Source organism: Gossypium hirsutum, chromosome D05, assembly GCF_007990345.1.
Source record: "Gossypium hirsutum isolate 1008001.06 chromosome D05, Gossypium_hirsutum_v2.1, whole genome shotgun sequence".
In the NCBI taxonomy this organism is placed as follows: domain Eukaryota; kingdom Viridiplantae; phylum Streptophyta; class Magnoliopsida; order Malvales; family Malvaceae; genus Gossypium; species Gossypium hirsutum.
Window position 1 is genome coordinate 29,096,297 of NC_053441.1, and position 16,538 is coordinate 29,112,834.

Here is a 16,538-nt window from a genome sequence, read left to right on the forward strand (position 1 = left end):
AAATTCAATTAGGGTTATGTTGACAAACGTTAGTGGCCAAATTTATCATTAAGCCAAATATTTTTGTTGAATATTCTTTTGTTTATAATTTTTTTTGTGTTTTATGTCTAAATTTTAAATTTATATTCTTTATTCGTTTAAATTAAACTAGATTTTATGATGACTGAAATAAAATATTTTATGTTAAAAATATTTTTTTAAAATTTATTCACTAATATTACTAATAAATTTGTATTTTAATACTATTGAACATGAATACGACTATTAGATTTATAATTTATAATTCTTTTGTTTAAGGATAATATAAAAGTATGAAAAACAAAAATTTCATCGTAATAATATTAATTATAATTTAAAATAATAGTTATTTATGTAATCCATAATTGAATTGAAAGGGTGAATACTATAGATAATTTTTTCTTCATGAAAATTTAATGAATTTGTTCATAGACATTAAACAAACATGTTCACAAGTAGACTTGTCCAAGGGCCGGGTAGCCCACCCGTCGGGTCGAGTTTAGACAAAAAAAGAATTTATTTCGAGCCAACTCGATTCTGCGCAAATTTAATTTAAATAATATTTTATTATTTTATTATTTTTTTAATAGTAAAACGGAATTTAAGGGCAAGCTAAGTCGACCTGAAAACGAATCTGGACTTGAAAATTATTTTGGAAGCAGCCTCAATCTGATCCGAACCATGAACACATTTATTCATAAAGCAATTTGTTGATAAACTTAAATAATTTTTATTTAAATTGAAGTATAAAAAATATAAATATAAATTAAATTGTTTTTTAACAATAAATTCAGGCACCCACGTGCAAGAATCACGTGGCTCTCATCTTATGGGCATGTAGTGGAGGTGTAGAACTAGAACCAAGCAAACTTATCCTTTACTATCAATAGGCAAAAAAGTCAATTTAATTGATGCCTTAAGAAGAAGAAATTCGCATGGAAAAGAACAAAATTCATTTTTGGATGCACATTTGCGTTCTCGCCTTTAACAAGGATCATTTTGTCCTTTCACTCCTTTTTTGCGCCATTCAACTTCATGTGCTCACTTCCTCGCATGTTCGCTTCTTTTTTAAACCTATATAAATTTATTTATACATCAGTTTTAAAATATTTTAAAATATGATTAATTTTTACAAAATGAGAAAAATATGTAATAATCATTAAATTATACCCTAAATATTAATTTAATAAAAATATGTTGCAAATTTTACTTAATTTTGAAAATTATTTATTTATTTATATTTATTTTTTGGATATTTAAAACTACCGCTCCTAATAATATTTGAATTTTCTCCTGACATGTCTTATTATTATTATTGCGCTCAACAATTATTTATAAAAATCAATTCCCTATACCTCACCAACTACCAGCCACCTTTCTTTAAAAAAAATCGTTCACAAAATAATTAATTATTATATTATTTTAAATTGAAATATGAAATATAATTTTTTATAAATTATTTAAATAATTACAATTACATTTTTCGAATGTATAAATATTTTTATAAAATTTACAAATTTTAGATTCAATTAATTTATAATTATAAATTATTTAATAAAATTTTAATTGAAAATGTTGGTTTTTTTTAGTATTTATTAAGTAAACAACAAAGATAAAATACGTTGGTAAAAATAAACTTATAAATTAATTAAAATACTTTAAAAAAAGTTTTGAGTTCTTTTTATAAGTATTAATTCTTTTATAATTTATATTTTTGACACTTATAAATATTATAACTCTAATCATAACTCTATATAAAAGGTCCACTTTTCCTTATTTTTCTACCATTTCAATTATAATGGTAAAATATCAGTTTTGATCCCTCTGTTATACTCAAATTTAATATTTAATCTTTATATTTTTATTAGATATAATTTAATTATCTACTTTAACAATGATATTAGGTAGTCCAAATAATTAACATCTTTATCTATTCTAATTAATTTTTTTAGTCTTTTTTTTTAAGAAAATACTATTCAATAATAATTTGACATAATGAATTGAAACAACTGTTATGAAAAAAATTTCACATCAGCTACTAAAATATCAAGAGTGCTAATTATTTAGACTAATTAATAACACAAGTCTTTTTTTTTATTTTTTAGTCATTGTAAGGTAATGATAAAATTGTAATTTCGATCTCTTTATTATGCTCGCATTTGAAATTTATTATTTATATTTTAATTTAACATAATTTGACCTTCTACTTTTATAATAACATTAGTTAGCTCAAATAATTAACATACTTAACTATATCGATTAAAATGATTAGATGAATTTCTCTTTAAAACACCTTTCTAACACAATATATATATATTTCTACATGAAGTAGGAAGAGGTATTTTTAAGAAAAAAATTTGACCTCAACATTTTAACCAAAATAATTAAGGGTATCTACTATTTCAACTAATTAATGATATTGTATAGAGAAGCCAAATTATAAAAAAAGAATTTAAATAGATACTACATTCTAAATTTAAACATAATAGAGAGACAATTACCATAATTTGATCTAAAACAATCTATGCCTAACATAATCATTGATATTTTTTATTTAATAAAATGGTAATTATTTGGTACACGGGAGGTGAACAATTTTAACTCTACAAGCAGAGGCGAATTTAGGGGGCTAGCAGGGGTCCGGCCCCTCCTAAAATGTAAAATTGTTATTTAGGCGCTTAAATTTTATTTTAAATTTTAAATTAGTAAAGGTAAAGTTACACTTTGGCCCTCTTAAAATTATAAAAATTTAATTTAATATTTTAAAAATTATAAATATATATACTATAAAAAATTAAAATTTCATTCGCCCTTAACAATTTATTCTGGCTTCGCCTCTATCTAAAGGAGATTGAGATTTTTCCACATGTCTTGTCGATAATTTTATAAAAAATTGTTTTTATTTAATTTATTTGGTACAGGTGGTTATATATTTATCGAAAATGAATGGGAGATAACAAACTAATATTTACTAAAAATTTAATATATATATATGTCATGTAATAAAAAAGTGTGTTTGAATGAAAAGTATTCATGTTTCATTATTGATATTAACTACTTTACGATTACATCATTTATCATTTATTAAATTTTGGTTAATATATTTCATAGGTTCTTATACTTTTCATAAACATGGAATTTAATCTATATGCTTTTATTTCTAGGAATTTAACACTTCTATTTTTCAAATTTCAAAGTATAGATTCAATTGTTAGCATTGTTCATTTTTTTTGTTAAATTTATTAACGTGACATTTTGAAATTAAAAAAAAAACCCACTTGACAGTATAATTAAAAGAAATGGCTTTGTAATGAATTTGAATTTAACAAAATAAATTTAATAGTGTTAAGAAATTTTTGGGTAAATTTCACCAACGATCACTCAACTTTGGGGTAGCTGGTAAAAAAATCATTTAGATTTCAATTCAGTCACTGAACTTTTGAAAAATAACAAAACAGTTACCACTAACCATTTTTCATTACAAAAGTAACGGAGTTACCATTTTCCGTTACAGACGTAACGGAGCTATCATTTTTCGTTACAGTTCCACTACATACTTAACCAAACTACCATTTTCCGTTACAGACGTAATGGAGCTACCATTTTCCGTTATAGTTTCACTACAGACTTAACTAAACTACCATTTTCCATCCCCCTCCCATCCCTCACCCTCTTCCCCACCATCCCCCTACTCTGATTCTCTCTCCCTCTCCGCCTCTTCCTCACCATCCTTCCTCCTACTCTGATTCTTTCCCTCTCCCCCACCATCCTTTTGCTAATCCTCTCACTCTTCCTCACCGTCCCTTTCCCTCTCCACTCTCTATCTTTCTACCTACTGTTATCAATTTTAAACCAATCTAACAACAAATTCTTCACCGTCGTTTTTGTTTAGAACCCTGCACTTGCAGGTCAATGGCTGCAATGGCTGCAACAACTGGTTTAGGTGTAGCTCTGTTTTTCTTTGTGGAAAGGCAAAGGGACGCAGGAAGAGGGTTAGCAAAGGGACGGCAGGGGAGAGGGAAAGAACCAGAGTAGGAGGAGGGATGGTAGGGAAGAGGGAAAGGGATGGGATAGGAGGGGAGGGGAGGGGGATGGAAAATGATAGTTTGGTTAAGTTTGTAATGGAAAATGGCTAGTGGTGATTGTTTTGTTTTTTTTGAAAGTTGAATGACTAAATTGAAACCTAAGTGGTCATTTTGTTAGCTACCCCAAAATTGAGTGACTGTTGGTGTAATTTACCTTTTTATTTTTTAGCACTCTACCATTATAAATACTATAACTTATTGGCCTTCACAAATATACTCATAAATTTACGTCTTGCATGTCCAAAATCTCACTACATTAGCATAAATTTTTTTAAAATATTCACTAGAGTGAGCCCGATGATTAATTTGTTATCTTATTAAAGAATTATATTTGAATGTAAAAAGAAAGTGGATAATGTATACTTTTAAAGTCGCAGTGATATACGTATAGTTACCCAGTACCTAGGACTATCAGAATCTGTGCAACTCACCGATAAGTGAAGCTATTTTTAGCTAACAACGTGGAATGCAGCAAAAGGACCACAATAGCCACGTGTCAGCAACATGGGTTACCAAAATCTCAAAGTAATGGTTGGAAGATTAAGAGGTGGAATAAAATGATTACAAGTGGAGCAATGAGAATGCAGTTTTTGATGGAGGATTCTAAACCACTAATGAATTCCATATTATTTCTCAGCCACAAATTCTTTTCCTCTTGCCCCTCCCTGTTTTTTAAAAGCAGAAGTGTACACCATACTCAAAATCTTTTCATTTCTTCCCATGAATCGACGTTTCTCTTTCATTTGCAAATTGTTTGTTTACTAAGGGGGCCAAAAAAAAAAACAGCCTGCACATACCACTGCCGCCTTTGGTTTATAGCTTCTAAATCCAACTAGAGAACTAGGTTGTCTTCATTTGCTCAGCTAATTCACTACAAGGTTTGATTCTTTCTCTTCTTCTGTTTGGTTGGTTGTTCTGTTTTTTTAGCTTTCTTTATGTATGTTTGTTGGAAAATATCTGAATTTTTTTTATAGTTCATGTAATTTGCGTAAGAACTTTAGTTAATCCTAATTCAAAACTTTTGAACTTGGAAGTTTATTTATTAAAAAAAAAGAGAGTAAGAACTTGGATTCGTTTATATGTATAGAAAATAAGGGGTTTAGTTCATTTTTTTTCTGGAAAATTTTGAAAAATTTTAGAATATATGACAAAATAAGAACTTGAATTGATCTTGATTCTTCATATCAGTATGGACTGAAAGTTTATTTTGATTCATGATATTGCTTGTTTAGTGATTAAAAAGTAAGGGAAGTATGATTACATCATCAATTTTTATTCTTTATACTTGCCCATGAATTATTTGGTCTTGGAGAGTATAAAAGCTTGATGGGGTTTAGAGAGCTTCTTTTAATTTGTGGGGGGTTTCTATGATTTTCTTTTGTAATATGTTGTTTTTTTTTTGTTTTTTCAGTAAAATCACATGGATTGGTATCTCTGTAATGGTATGGAGGATCTTGTTGTCCCCAGAAATCAAGAATTAGAAGATAATATCCCTTCCCCAGAAAGTTGGTCAAAATGGGAATTCAGCCCTCCTGCAAATTTTAACGATGAATGCTTTGGCGTGGACACGAATTTAAGTGGTGATAAACCCAAGTTTAGCGGCAAATTATGCCATGATGTAGCTGATGTTAAGGATCCATCAATCTGTTCGAGTGTATATGGAGGTTTCTTGAATCAGGGTCACATTTTTCAACAGCAGACGGATTACCAGCTCCACGATTTCGGCAGATTCGAGCAGCTCGATGACATATTCTTGTACTAAGCTTAACTCCTGGAATTACCTTTCTTGCCTGTGGGAAAATCATATAGTTATGAATAACAGCATGCTCGGACATCCCATGATAATTGAAGGGTTTGGAAGGTCCGGTCTATATAATTCTGTTAAAAACTATTTGTTCTTCATTGAAATAAGTAGCCACCATTGCAACTGGTTAGAACTTGGCTGTTCTTAATATGTTCTCTTTTATGCTATGATTAGAAGTGTTTTATAACATAGGTTAGCCATTCAATATTCCATGGGATGTTCGGATTTACTTTCGGTTTCGATGTTTTACCTTTGAGATCATATGGTTCTTGTCTTTTCAAATCATCACTCTCTTTGGGTTTCTCCATGTTGCAGGGGTTCCTTATTGGAAGATCCTACTTGGAGTGAAGATCTTCAAAAATCGTTTTGCTTTTCTCCTGAGTACGAGTGCGAGACGATGGCAACTGATCATCTTCTGGAAGATGTAAGTTTGGATTTTCAAAGTATTTCAAGCAATGAACATAGCATGGAAACAAGCATAGTATCTCAAAACTCGTATGTTTCGTACTGTGCAAGTTCTAAGCTTGAATTGGCTGATGGTAAAGCTGAGATTTTTCCATCCATCTTTTCACCAATGAACCAAATATATATTGAATACTAGGCTAGCCTTCTGTATGTTATTAATACATGTATGTTGAAGATGTTTATTGTATATATAACCTAAGTGCCCTGCATCTACTCCGGTCTTGCATAAGAGAAAGAGCATCAACCCTTGGTAATAGAGGAGTAATCTGAGCCTTTTATTCGTTACATAAGATTTTTTTTTCTCTAAACTAGCCTAGGCCGCAAAAGATATGTTGCAGGCTTTTATGGCTATATGTTTTTAGTTCAGTTGAAAAATGGATTCCGTGTTCTTGAAATTACTTTTGTCAAAATAAACTCCCACAGTGAATCCGATGCAGCTTTGAAGAACCTTTAGAAATATCCAGGGCAATCTGCCATACATACATTGCATCATCCTATGCTTATATTATGAAATTTAATGTAGTTTTGGAGTTTATGAGATTAACTAATCAATGTAACTTCTGTACAAGGCATCTTTTGCCAAAATATTGGTTCCTCCTGAACAGATAACTGCAAACGGACTTGTCTCAAAAGGAATTTCACTTGAAGAATCGGTTTTGAAGGAGCTTGAAACGGTGACGGCTCAGGTAAAAGACTAAACAAATGCATACATCTACTCATCAACGATTTTTATAAAAACAACTGCTTATAAAAATTTCCGTATTTTGATTTGTTCAGCTGTCTGATAAGACTCGAATTTGCTTCCGAGATGCATTTTACCGTCTTGCCAAGAACTCGAAACAGAATCCTGTAGCATTAAACCAACAAGGAAACCTCCATGTTCGAACTCATTCTCCGAAGTGGACAATCTCAGAGGAGAAAATAAGGTAAACTTTCACTACGATTTGGAGTAATTTTATGTTTTTTTCTTATGTTAAACTTCCTTCTTCCGGTCCCGAGTTTCATGAACATGGTACTCTTAGCCTTTGTTTTTTTTTCCAACCTGCTATGTCCTTGTTTAGACATTTTAAGCATGTTCTTGGTCGGAAGATAATTTTGATATATATTTTCAGGTCTGGGAAAAAGGAAACAACTGAATCAGAGACCAACACCATCGATCGAACTATCGCGAACCTCACCTTCGATAAGATGGATATGAACGTTCGAGACTTTCCGGTTTGCCACACCCGACAACTCTAAGCAAAATTGTCATCGAAGTGACTGGAAAAGCAAACACGAGTTTCAAGTCAGTCGCTCAGAGATCCATTACGCTAGGCACGAAGTGATGCCGGAGTTGCAGACATGGATATGCCTCGAGAACTGATGCAACCGACAAGAATACCACGACTTAAAAAGAATGATTGAAAGGGAAGCTCAAAGGAAAAGATTTAGATTAAATTTTTTTGGGCGTGTTTCAATCATTGAATATGTGTATATATTGCTGCTGCTCTCTGCTCGGCTCAGTTTTGATAGAAGCATTTGTAGAAATTGCTTCAAATTGCATAGTACCATGTGTTAATTTTGACTCACCGTGAATGTTACATTAGTATGCATTTAATGCTTTAGTGCCAACATATTGAAGTTTCCAAGACCGTTGTTTAACATCAATTAAGGGCGTGTTCTTCATTGCACCTGAATGCATGCGTTTTTACATTGCTGAATATGAAAAATGTTTTATTTTTCAAGTTAAAAATGCCATAAAAAATATATTTTCATTTTTATATTTAGAAGTAAAAATTATAAAAGACATTTCTATGTATTATATTAGCTATTTAAAAGATATATTAAAAAATTAGATTATTTTATATTTTATATATTGATGAGTACCAAACAAGCTATAAGTCTAAAATGGGTTAAGAAATTAACTAATAAAAAATTAAAATTCTAAGAAATTCATAATTAAACTATAAAACCAAAAGTAGTATTGAAATCTAAATTCTAAATTAGAACTAAAGTCTAATTTAACCTAATTTGAAATTCTAAAGAATGTATCTTAACTTAAATCTAATTAAACTCAACTAATCCTAAATTTTTGTAATTCTAGAACTAAAATTTAAGACCTAAAATGCTAAATATATCTAAGATCTAATCTAGATTTGAAACTTGCTTAAAGTCTAATTTAACTAAGAAAACCTTTTTAATTTCAAACATACAACTTAAACTAAAAACCTAATTCAGCTAAAAGTTCTAAATATCTAATTTAAACATAAAATTTAAAACTTATTATCCAATGAATGTAAGGTGTACTTAAAATTTTACCAACACTTGAATTGAATGTAAAACACATACAATCTTAATTAAAATATCTAAAATATGATGCCCTAAATCCCAGGAACAACCAACAATAAATCAATCACAATCACATTTTTTTCAGGGTCCTGATGAAGTAATTATCCTTTTTAGATTGGCTGAAAAAGGGATGCGGCCAATTATTTCTAAATTTTTGGTCTATTTACAATTAGGTCTGTCCCCTTTTGAAATTAAATTTAAATAACTCTTAAAAAAATATAAGAATAACAAAAATAAACCCTTCTAATTTTTTTTTATTTTGTAAAAACCAATATAAACTAGAGAAATTTTTTTGAGAGTATATTTGGGTAATTTAAATAATAATTTTATATAGTTTTTTAAGTTTATTGTTTTTCTTGAAAAGAAATGACAAGTGTTTATTTTTGTTATTATTATATTTTTAAGGGCTATTTAAATTTAATTTTAAAAGGGACAAACCTAAACTAAAAGTTGGAAAGCATAATCAATGGCACCCTTTTTTTCAACGAATCTAAAGGGTAATTACTTCATCATGTTTCTGAACATTTTATATAATCACACTTCAGTCCAATGTCATCACTAAAAATTTAAATTTAATTACTTCATCATGTTTCTGAACGTTTTATATAATCACACTTCAGTCCAATGTCATCACTAAGAATTGTTTTTTTTAATGCAATCATTAGCTGCTGATGGGGCTAGTGCTGCCAATGTGTCTAGCGGCACCGGTAAGCACAATAAAAATCAAATTATTTACGTACATGATCTTTAAGTTGAGTCATTTTCGTAATTAATTACTTTTCCTATAATGTTGACAGAGAAACTGTTAGGATTTCAACCCTAACCTGCAACATGGAAAATGAAATAGGCAAATTAAGATGGGCTTCGATAGAGTTGTTACCTCAAAAGAAGATTGGGTTTTAACAGTTCAAAATTGAGCCTTGGCTAATTTTCCCCTCCATTTGCTGCTCAATCCCAGATTCTGACCTTGGGTTTCAATTTTGGACTAAAGGAATCTCCTAAAACCTTTTCGATTTAATTCATGAACAACAATAATTGATTTTTGAATAAAATTAAAATTAATTATTGAATAATTTAAGTTCAAATTAAAACCCCTTCTTTCCATACCTCAATTCTAAAGTCGAAAATATGATTTTAATGGTACAAGCACATGTCCAATGGTGTCAATGGTCCAAGTATGAGCCCAAAATAGTTCATATTTTCTTTTGATTTTCTGGAATCATTATATTATGTTATATTTATATTCAATATTTTCGTTTATTATTGTTTCTATTAGGGTTTTTTACTAATATAATATAAAATTTAAAAAAATAAAATGACATGCTTGAAAAATTATGTACTAAAATGGTACATTCAAAGTGGTGGAGGGTGGTGCATAGGCGGCACCACCCTAGTTTCTGACACATCTGACAAACACAAAAAAAAACTGATAAAAAAAACTTGATGAAAACAAAAATTAAACTGATGAAAACAAAACCGGTCACGCCTAGGGAAGAGGCGACACCGGTCACGCCTTCCCCATAGGCGGCATTGATCACATCTTCTCCATAGGCGGCATCGGTAGCTTTTTTCCCCCTCCTCCATCTGGCTCTATTTTAAAGTATCAATTAAAAAAATAGCAGGAGAAGATAGGGAGAAGAGAAGAAAGAAAGAAAAGAGAAGAAAGAGAATGTATTATTATTTTTATTGTTATTTTCAAATAGAATAGATTATGATAAGAAAAAAAAATATTTTATTAGTATTATATAGTTTGTTTAGTGTTATTTTTATGTTTTGTTTTAAAGTTATTTTGTTTATTGTGATTTGTTAGTAAGTTTTGTATTTAGATTAATTATTTGTTTATTGTGAATGTTATGTTTTAAATTTTTTTAATATATTTGAAAATTTTTATGTTAGTAACTATTATAAAGTAATTGTTAGTTAGTGATAACAACAGAAAAAAATAGATAAATATTGAAAATATTTCTGTCATAGATATTGTTAGAAATGGCAATAAATTTGATATTGTTAGAAATGGTCTCTTTTCATTCATTAAATTTTTTATGTAAGTATTTTTATGCTGTTCGAAATTGTTTTGAGAATTTTTGTTTATTTTTTAACAGATTGAGTATTGAAGATGAATAATTAGTTTTTCGTATGCATTTATTTCGATGGAATCATCTTGACAACAACCATTGGATGTATATTTGAATGTCGGCAACAAATAGCAATCTCGTTCAATGATTTGAAGGAAAAGATTACCGCAAAAATTGTTAGACGTTGTGGGAGAAGGATCTCGAAACTTTTCTACAAGTTTCCAATTTCGACAAATCCCATCAAATTCACAGAAATGGAATTTGTAGACGATGAAGACGTGGACGCAATGATCGCTCTTTATTGTGGGAATCGGAGTGACCAAAATGCACCGATCCAGTTATTTGCTGAGTTAGCTGGTCTGGAGCCAACAGAGGATCTCGCTGCATTTGGTTAAGGACATGGAGCTGAAGAACCGTGTATGGTGGCTCCAATATCGTACGTTGATAGTGAATCGACTATATGCGAGATCAATATCGATCTAAAATGTTGCACCCGATATTGATGTGGTTGGTGATGATGGATACGATAGTAGTGATCGTTGTGATCAAAAGGTTGATAGTGATAGTGAGTCTCGATGTGGATGAAGTCCTTGATGATATTGATGACGAAGATGTGAATAACGATGGAAACATTAATGGGTCTTCAGTGGGGAACCAGATTCGACGTACTGTGATACACAATAATCCTAGGCCATACATGTCGTTCATAGACCCCGACGCAGCACACGTAGCTGAGTTCTCGAAGTACTTTAAAATACTACCTGCTCATCGACTAGCCGTGGATTCTGATCCTGAGGAGTTGTTCGTAAGCCAGAGATTTGAAAGTAAGGAAGAGTGCGTATTTGCTATTAAGTGGTATATCATGAATATATTAGTGGACTACAATGTCGCAGTGTCTAAACTGACATTATATGTTGGGGAGTGTTGGATGTTGGCGGAAGGCTGCAATTGGCATGTACGAGCTGCATTTATTCAAAATTCATAGATGTGGGAGATACGAAAATTTGTTGAGCCTCACACATGCACATCAACACGTATGACAGAAGATCATCGAAAACTTGATTCCAAAACTATCTGTACGTATATCATGCCAATGGTGAAGGACATGCAGACCATTAAAGTTTCAGTACTGATTGCCGAAATATAGGCACGATTCTAGTATCGAGTATCATACCGAAATGCATGGATAGCTAAACATATGGCAATTGAGTAATTATATGGGGATTTCGATACGTCGTATAATAAGTTACATTGATGGATATTCGCTATGCGGGAGTACGTACTGAGGTTGTCATTGAGTTATAGACATGACCTTATTATGACCCGAATGACCAAATACAACCGGGAAAAAGAATTTTCCATCGAATGTTCTGGACGTTTGATTCATATGTGCGCGTATTTCCCCACTGCAACCCATTTGTACAAGTAGATGGGACCTGGCTATACAGAAAATATACATAGATCCTACTTCTTGCTGTTGCTTGAGACGGTAACAAGAACGTGCTCCCGATAGCATTTGCCATCGTAGATAAGGAGAACATGGAATCGTGGGAATTCTTCCTTACCAACCTGCGGAGGTATGTTATTAGCAACGATAATATTTGCATCATCTCCAATAGAAGGAAATGATTAATTACCGCCATTAGACGTTCCGGTGTGCTATAGAGATCCGTTTACTGCATTCGACATATCGCAACTAACTTCCATCGAGATTATAAGAATGCAAACTGGCGGAGACAAGTTGTGAGAATGGGTAAAGGATAACCTTATCTTTTCAATATAAGTTTTAATGTTTTAGGGCAATACTGTAACTTATCTTTTCTTAATACATATACAGCGCACGAGCTAGAGCCACACATTTTCGCCAAAGAATGACTCGACTTGAGAGTGACATAGAGGATCAAAGAAACACATCTTTTCAATAGTGTTTGGGTACCATGGAGTGTGGCAATGGGCTTAAATTTTTGACGATGACTTTCGTTATGGTCAAATGACCACAAACTTAGTAGAGGGGATCAACGCTGTGTTGTTGAAAACACAACATCATTTGATTTCATCTATCTTTTTGACTACATTCTATAGGTTGGCTACCTCGATGCCAAGAATGGGTCAGTAACAAGTCAACCAGATCGAGGCAGAACATGTGTTTGTCAAAGATGTCAGGGATGCAATGGTTGTAAACCGTCGAATGGTGAGGTCGATGAATGTAGAAGTGTATTCACGATGTCTTGAAACATTTCGAATTAAGGAGACCATCGGTTGTCGACCTGGTATACCACCTAGGTCTTATAGAGTTAATCTCCGAAACAGACAGTGCGATTGTAGGAGGTTCCAAACATTTCATTATCCATGTGAGCATGTCGTTGTAGTGTGTGCTAAAGTATTGCTCAATGTTGAACAATTTACCGATGATGTGTACACCTTTGAGTGCACGTTACATGTCTAGGAGAATGAGTTCCCTGTCTTGCCTAACCTGTCTACGTGGGATGTGCTTCCGATGACTTTCGAGCTTGTCCCAGACAAAGGGTTGTGTAGGAATCCGAAAAATATTCCGCAATCATCCAGAATTCATAATGAAATGGATATTAGGGAGAAACCTGACGGTAAGCTTTATGGATTATGTAGATTAGCTTATCATAATCGAAGTAAATGCCCGCAGTGAAACTACCATATTGGACAATAGTCACAATCGGGTAGGAATTGAGCTTATGTAATCCAATGTACCTAATTTATATTACAAAGTTTATTCCAATTTTTAATGTTGTAATGTATTTAATTTATATTACAAAATTTATGTTACAAAGTCTGTTCCAAGTTTTAATGTTGTAATGTTGTAATGTTACAATTAATCTAATTTATGACTACAAAGTTTGTTCCAAGTTTTAATGTTGCAATTAATCTAATTAAATAAATACAAAGATTGTCTTTTTCTTGATTTATATTTTTTAGAATAAAAAAGTACAAACTTTGTAATATTTAAATTGTAAGAAACCCTTAAAATTGATGGTTTGATGGTGTGGTCCTAGGGGTATATTTCTGTGGGGGTCAACGTTCACGTTGTGGGTGATTGCGGTGATCAACATCCTCTTCAGTCGCAGGTGGGGGTGTGTGAAACATGAAAGAAAAATCATATGCCCCGAACGTCATCGATGAACTTGAGCCGAGATGAGTGTTGTATTGCGGTGGTGCTAAACTAAAGATATCAAACCCGAAATAATTTTCATTTCTTGACGAGCCCGAAAAATAGTCATTGACCCGCAACTCCGAATGATAAAAACTCTCAGCAAAATGTGTATGCGACCGCTCGAGCTCGGGCTTGGGCTCTGGCTCGGGCTCGGGCTCTGACTCTGGCTCATCTTCTATATTGGGCACTGGCTCGTATGCCCTAAGTCGATGCATGTGCGGGGGGACTACAGTCGACTGCTCACCAAGTAAATATGGTTTTCCAGTACTAGAGTACCATTGTATGTACTCTAATAATGGTTGCAAATCGGAAGAAATATCCATCTGAGGTCTCCGCGCCATCTGATTATCCTACACTACAATATATTTCTGGTGCACAACCCCCTAATTATTTCCATATTTTCTTCTCTTGTTAATCCCGTGAATCTTCCCCACTTGCATTGGTGGAGCCGGGATATACTAGATGCAATCAAACTGCTGGAGTATTTGATCCTCGTGGTACCACTCGACTGTCTGGAAGTTGATAATTGGTGCGGTGCGTTAATACACCACAGGTGAAAATGAATGTGGGCAGATGAGGGTATAACAGCCGCAATTTTTGGTCTCCAATACAGCATCCAGATAAACTGCAAGATTAATAACATGGTTAAAATTTAACACGATTCGAGTAAGATATACAAAGTTATTACATATCTCAAATATTGGAATAACTTACCCCTTTCCCAGTATGTTGTTCAATCATCAAACGATATATCAGGATAGTGTACGACCTCTCGATACCAGGATAAAAACTCCATCTACGAAAATAAATTACATGTTAGAATAGAATCGTTAGAATAGTATCATTAGAAAAAATGTTAATTAATTGCTATAACAAGTTAAATTTAATCACCTGTTCACTAGTGGGAATACGTATGCTTGGTGCCTAACTGATGCCAAGAATGACATTCGATAAAGAGCCAATGACTGTAGCAATATAACGTATCCGCCTATGTTTACGGCATCAGGCTTTGTCGCCTGACAAAGCTCATGATACAACATAGCGAGAATTGCGGAACCCCAACTATACGAGCAAACATTCTGCAAATCAGCTAATAGGGGTAAATACATCAAATAAACCCTATTGTTGTTCGCTTCCGGCATCAATACACCCCTATAATATGCATAATGTACGCTCGAGCTGCGTACATTACCTCATGCTTAGTGGAATTAATTGATAAATGTTTAAAATTGACTTTCAGCCATGAAAATCTCAAACCCGTAAATTGACTCAGAATCGTTGGGCGAGACTCCTAGTAGACTATAACAAAGGGTAGCTGGCTCAGCTATTGTACTTACGCTCGTTACGGCACTCTCGTCAATTGGGAGCCTAAGTTGCAATACAAAATCCTCCAGAGTGACAGTGCACTTTCCACACGACAAATGAAAAGTGTGGGTCTCCGGGCGCCAACGCTCGACCAATGCGGATATTAAATCGTACCGCAAATCAAACGTCCGGATCAATGCTGCTGACCTGAGTTCAGCTAACTCTAAGTATGACATCAATCGTTCATCCGGGGAATATCCTAAACCATTCCCGACCCATTAATGCACGGTACGGGCCCTGACACTATTAAATTACAAAAATAGTTATAATAACATAATTTATTTCGGTAAATGACATAGAACATTTTTTAAGGGAACCCGTGATTAACAAATAACAATATATTACCATATTATTAACTGTGTTTAATATGCGACCATCGTTCTCAATTAATAAACCCATTGCGATACCTGTAATTTCAAAACAAATTTCGGTTATTAATTTCAAAGTTTGATGCATTTTAAATATTTATCAAAATACCTAAATTTCATATATTGCTTTTAATTACAAAAAAATACCAATCAGTTTTGTCCACATCATATTTTTTGCTCTACTACATTAACAAAATATATATATCATACAAATTCGAACTCAGACTCCAACTCAATGGTCCCATTCACAAATTCCATCTCAATGGTTTAATATTTTACCTACATAAAAAACAATAAAATTTATATTAAAATAATAAAAATAACATGCCAATAAAAAATATAACAAAAATATAACATAAATTATCTCAACATAATAAATACAAATATTATTATAATTTTAAAATGATAATAAGTAAAATGTATTGGTTTAAAATATAATATATATAATAACATGCCAACTTAATTATTGTCAAAAAATATAAATTTTTTTTGCATACAAGGATTCAAAAGAAATTTCATATATAATATTTATAAAAAGCATAAAATAAAACTTAAAAACATAAACTCTTATTCTCAATTATAAAATCTTAAAAAATTAGAACATATAAACGAATTCATAATTTATCTCATAAATTCTAACTCAGTGGTCCCATTCTCAAATTCCATATCAATAGTCTCATCTTTTACTTACATAAAAAATAAAAAAAATTATATTAAAATAATCAAAATAACATGCCAAATAAATTACATAAAAAATATATCTAATCAACCTAAAACACACATAACAAATAAATTACATAAAAAAATAAAACATTATTTGTACATAACATAAATAGACTTTTTTAC

At 31.9% G+C, this 16,538-nt stretch overlaps 1 protein-coding gene across 4 annotated transcripts; it reads left to right on the forward strand.

Moving 5' to 3' along the window:
• The first annotated feature begins 4,596 nt into the window (after positions 1–4,596).
• Positions 4,597–7,983, forward strand: LOC107904791 (protein LNK3). Of its 4 annotated transcripts, none has more exons than XM_041094617.1 (6): positions 4,597–4,981; positions 5,515–5,964; positions 6,223–6,331; positions 6,942–7,058; positions 7,150–7,298; positions 7,485–7,983. In XM_041094617.1, the coding sequence occupies exons 2-6, from the start codon at positions 5,846–5,848 to the stop codon at positions 7,609–7,611; spliced, it is 621 nt and encodes a 206-aa protein (XP_040950551.1). In that variant the 5' UTR covers positions 4,597–4,981; positions 5,515–5,845; the 3' UTR covers positions 7,612–7,983. The 4 variants fall into 4 exon arrangements, with proteins under 4 accessions (XP_040950551.1, XP_040950552.1, XP_040950549.1 ...); XM_041094618.1 differs by having other exon boundaries at positions 6,978–7,058; XM_041094615.1 differs by having other exon boundaries at positions 5,515–5,858.
• Positions 7,984–16,538: the final 8,555 nt, after the last annotated feature.

Excerpts from the sequence above, each read along its gene's own strand:
- LOC107904791 (XM_041094615.1), top strand. The coding sequence starts at position 5,524 with ATGGATTGGTATCTCTGTAATGGTATGGAGGATCTTGTTGTCCCCAGA. Across the intron at positions 5,859-6,222 it reads CAGCTCGATGACATATTCTT|GGGTTCCTTATTGGAAGATC; the intron begins GTACTAAGCTTA and ends TCCATGTTGCAG. Across the intron at positions 6,332-6,941 it reads CTGATCATCTTCTGGAAGAT|GCATCTTTTGCCAAAATATT; the intron begins GTAAGTTTGGAT and ends CTTCTGTACAAG.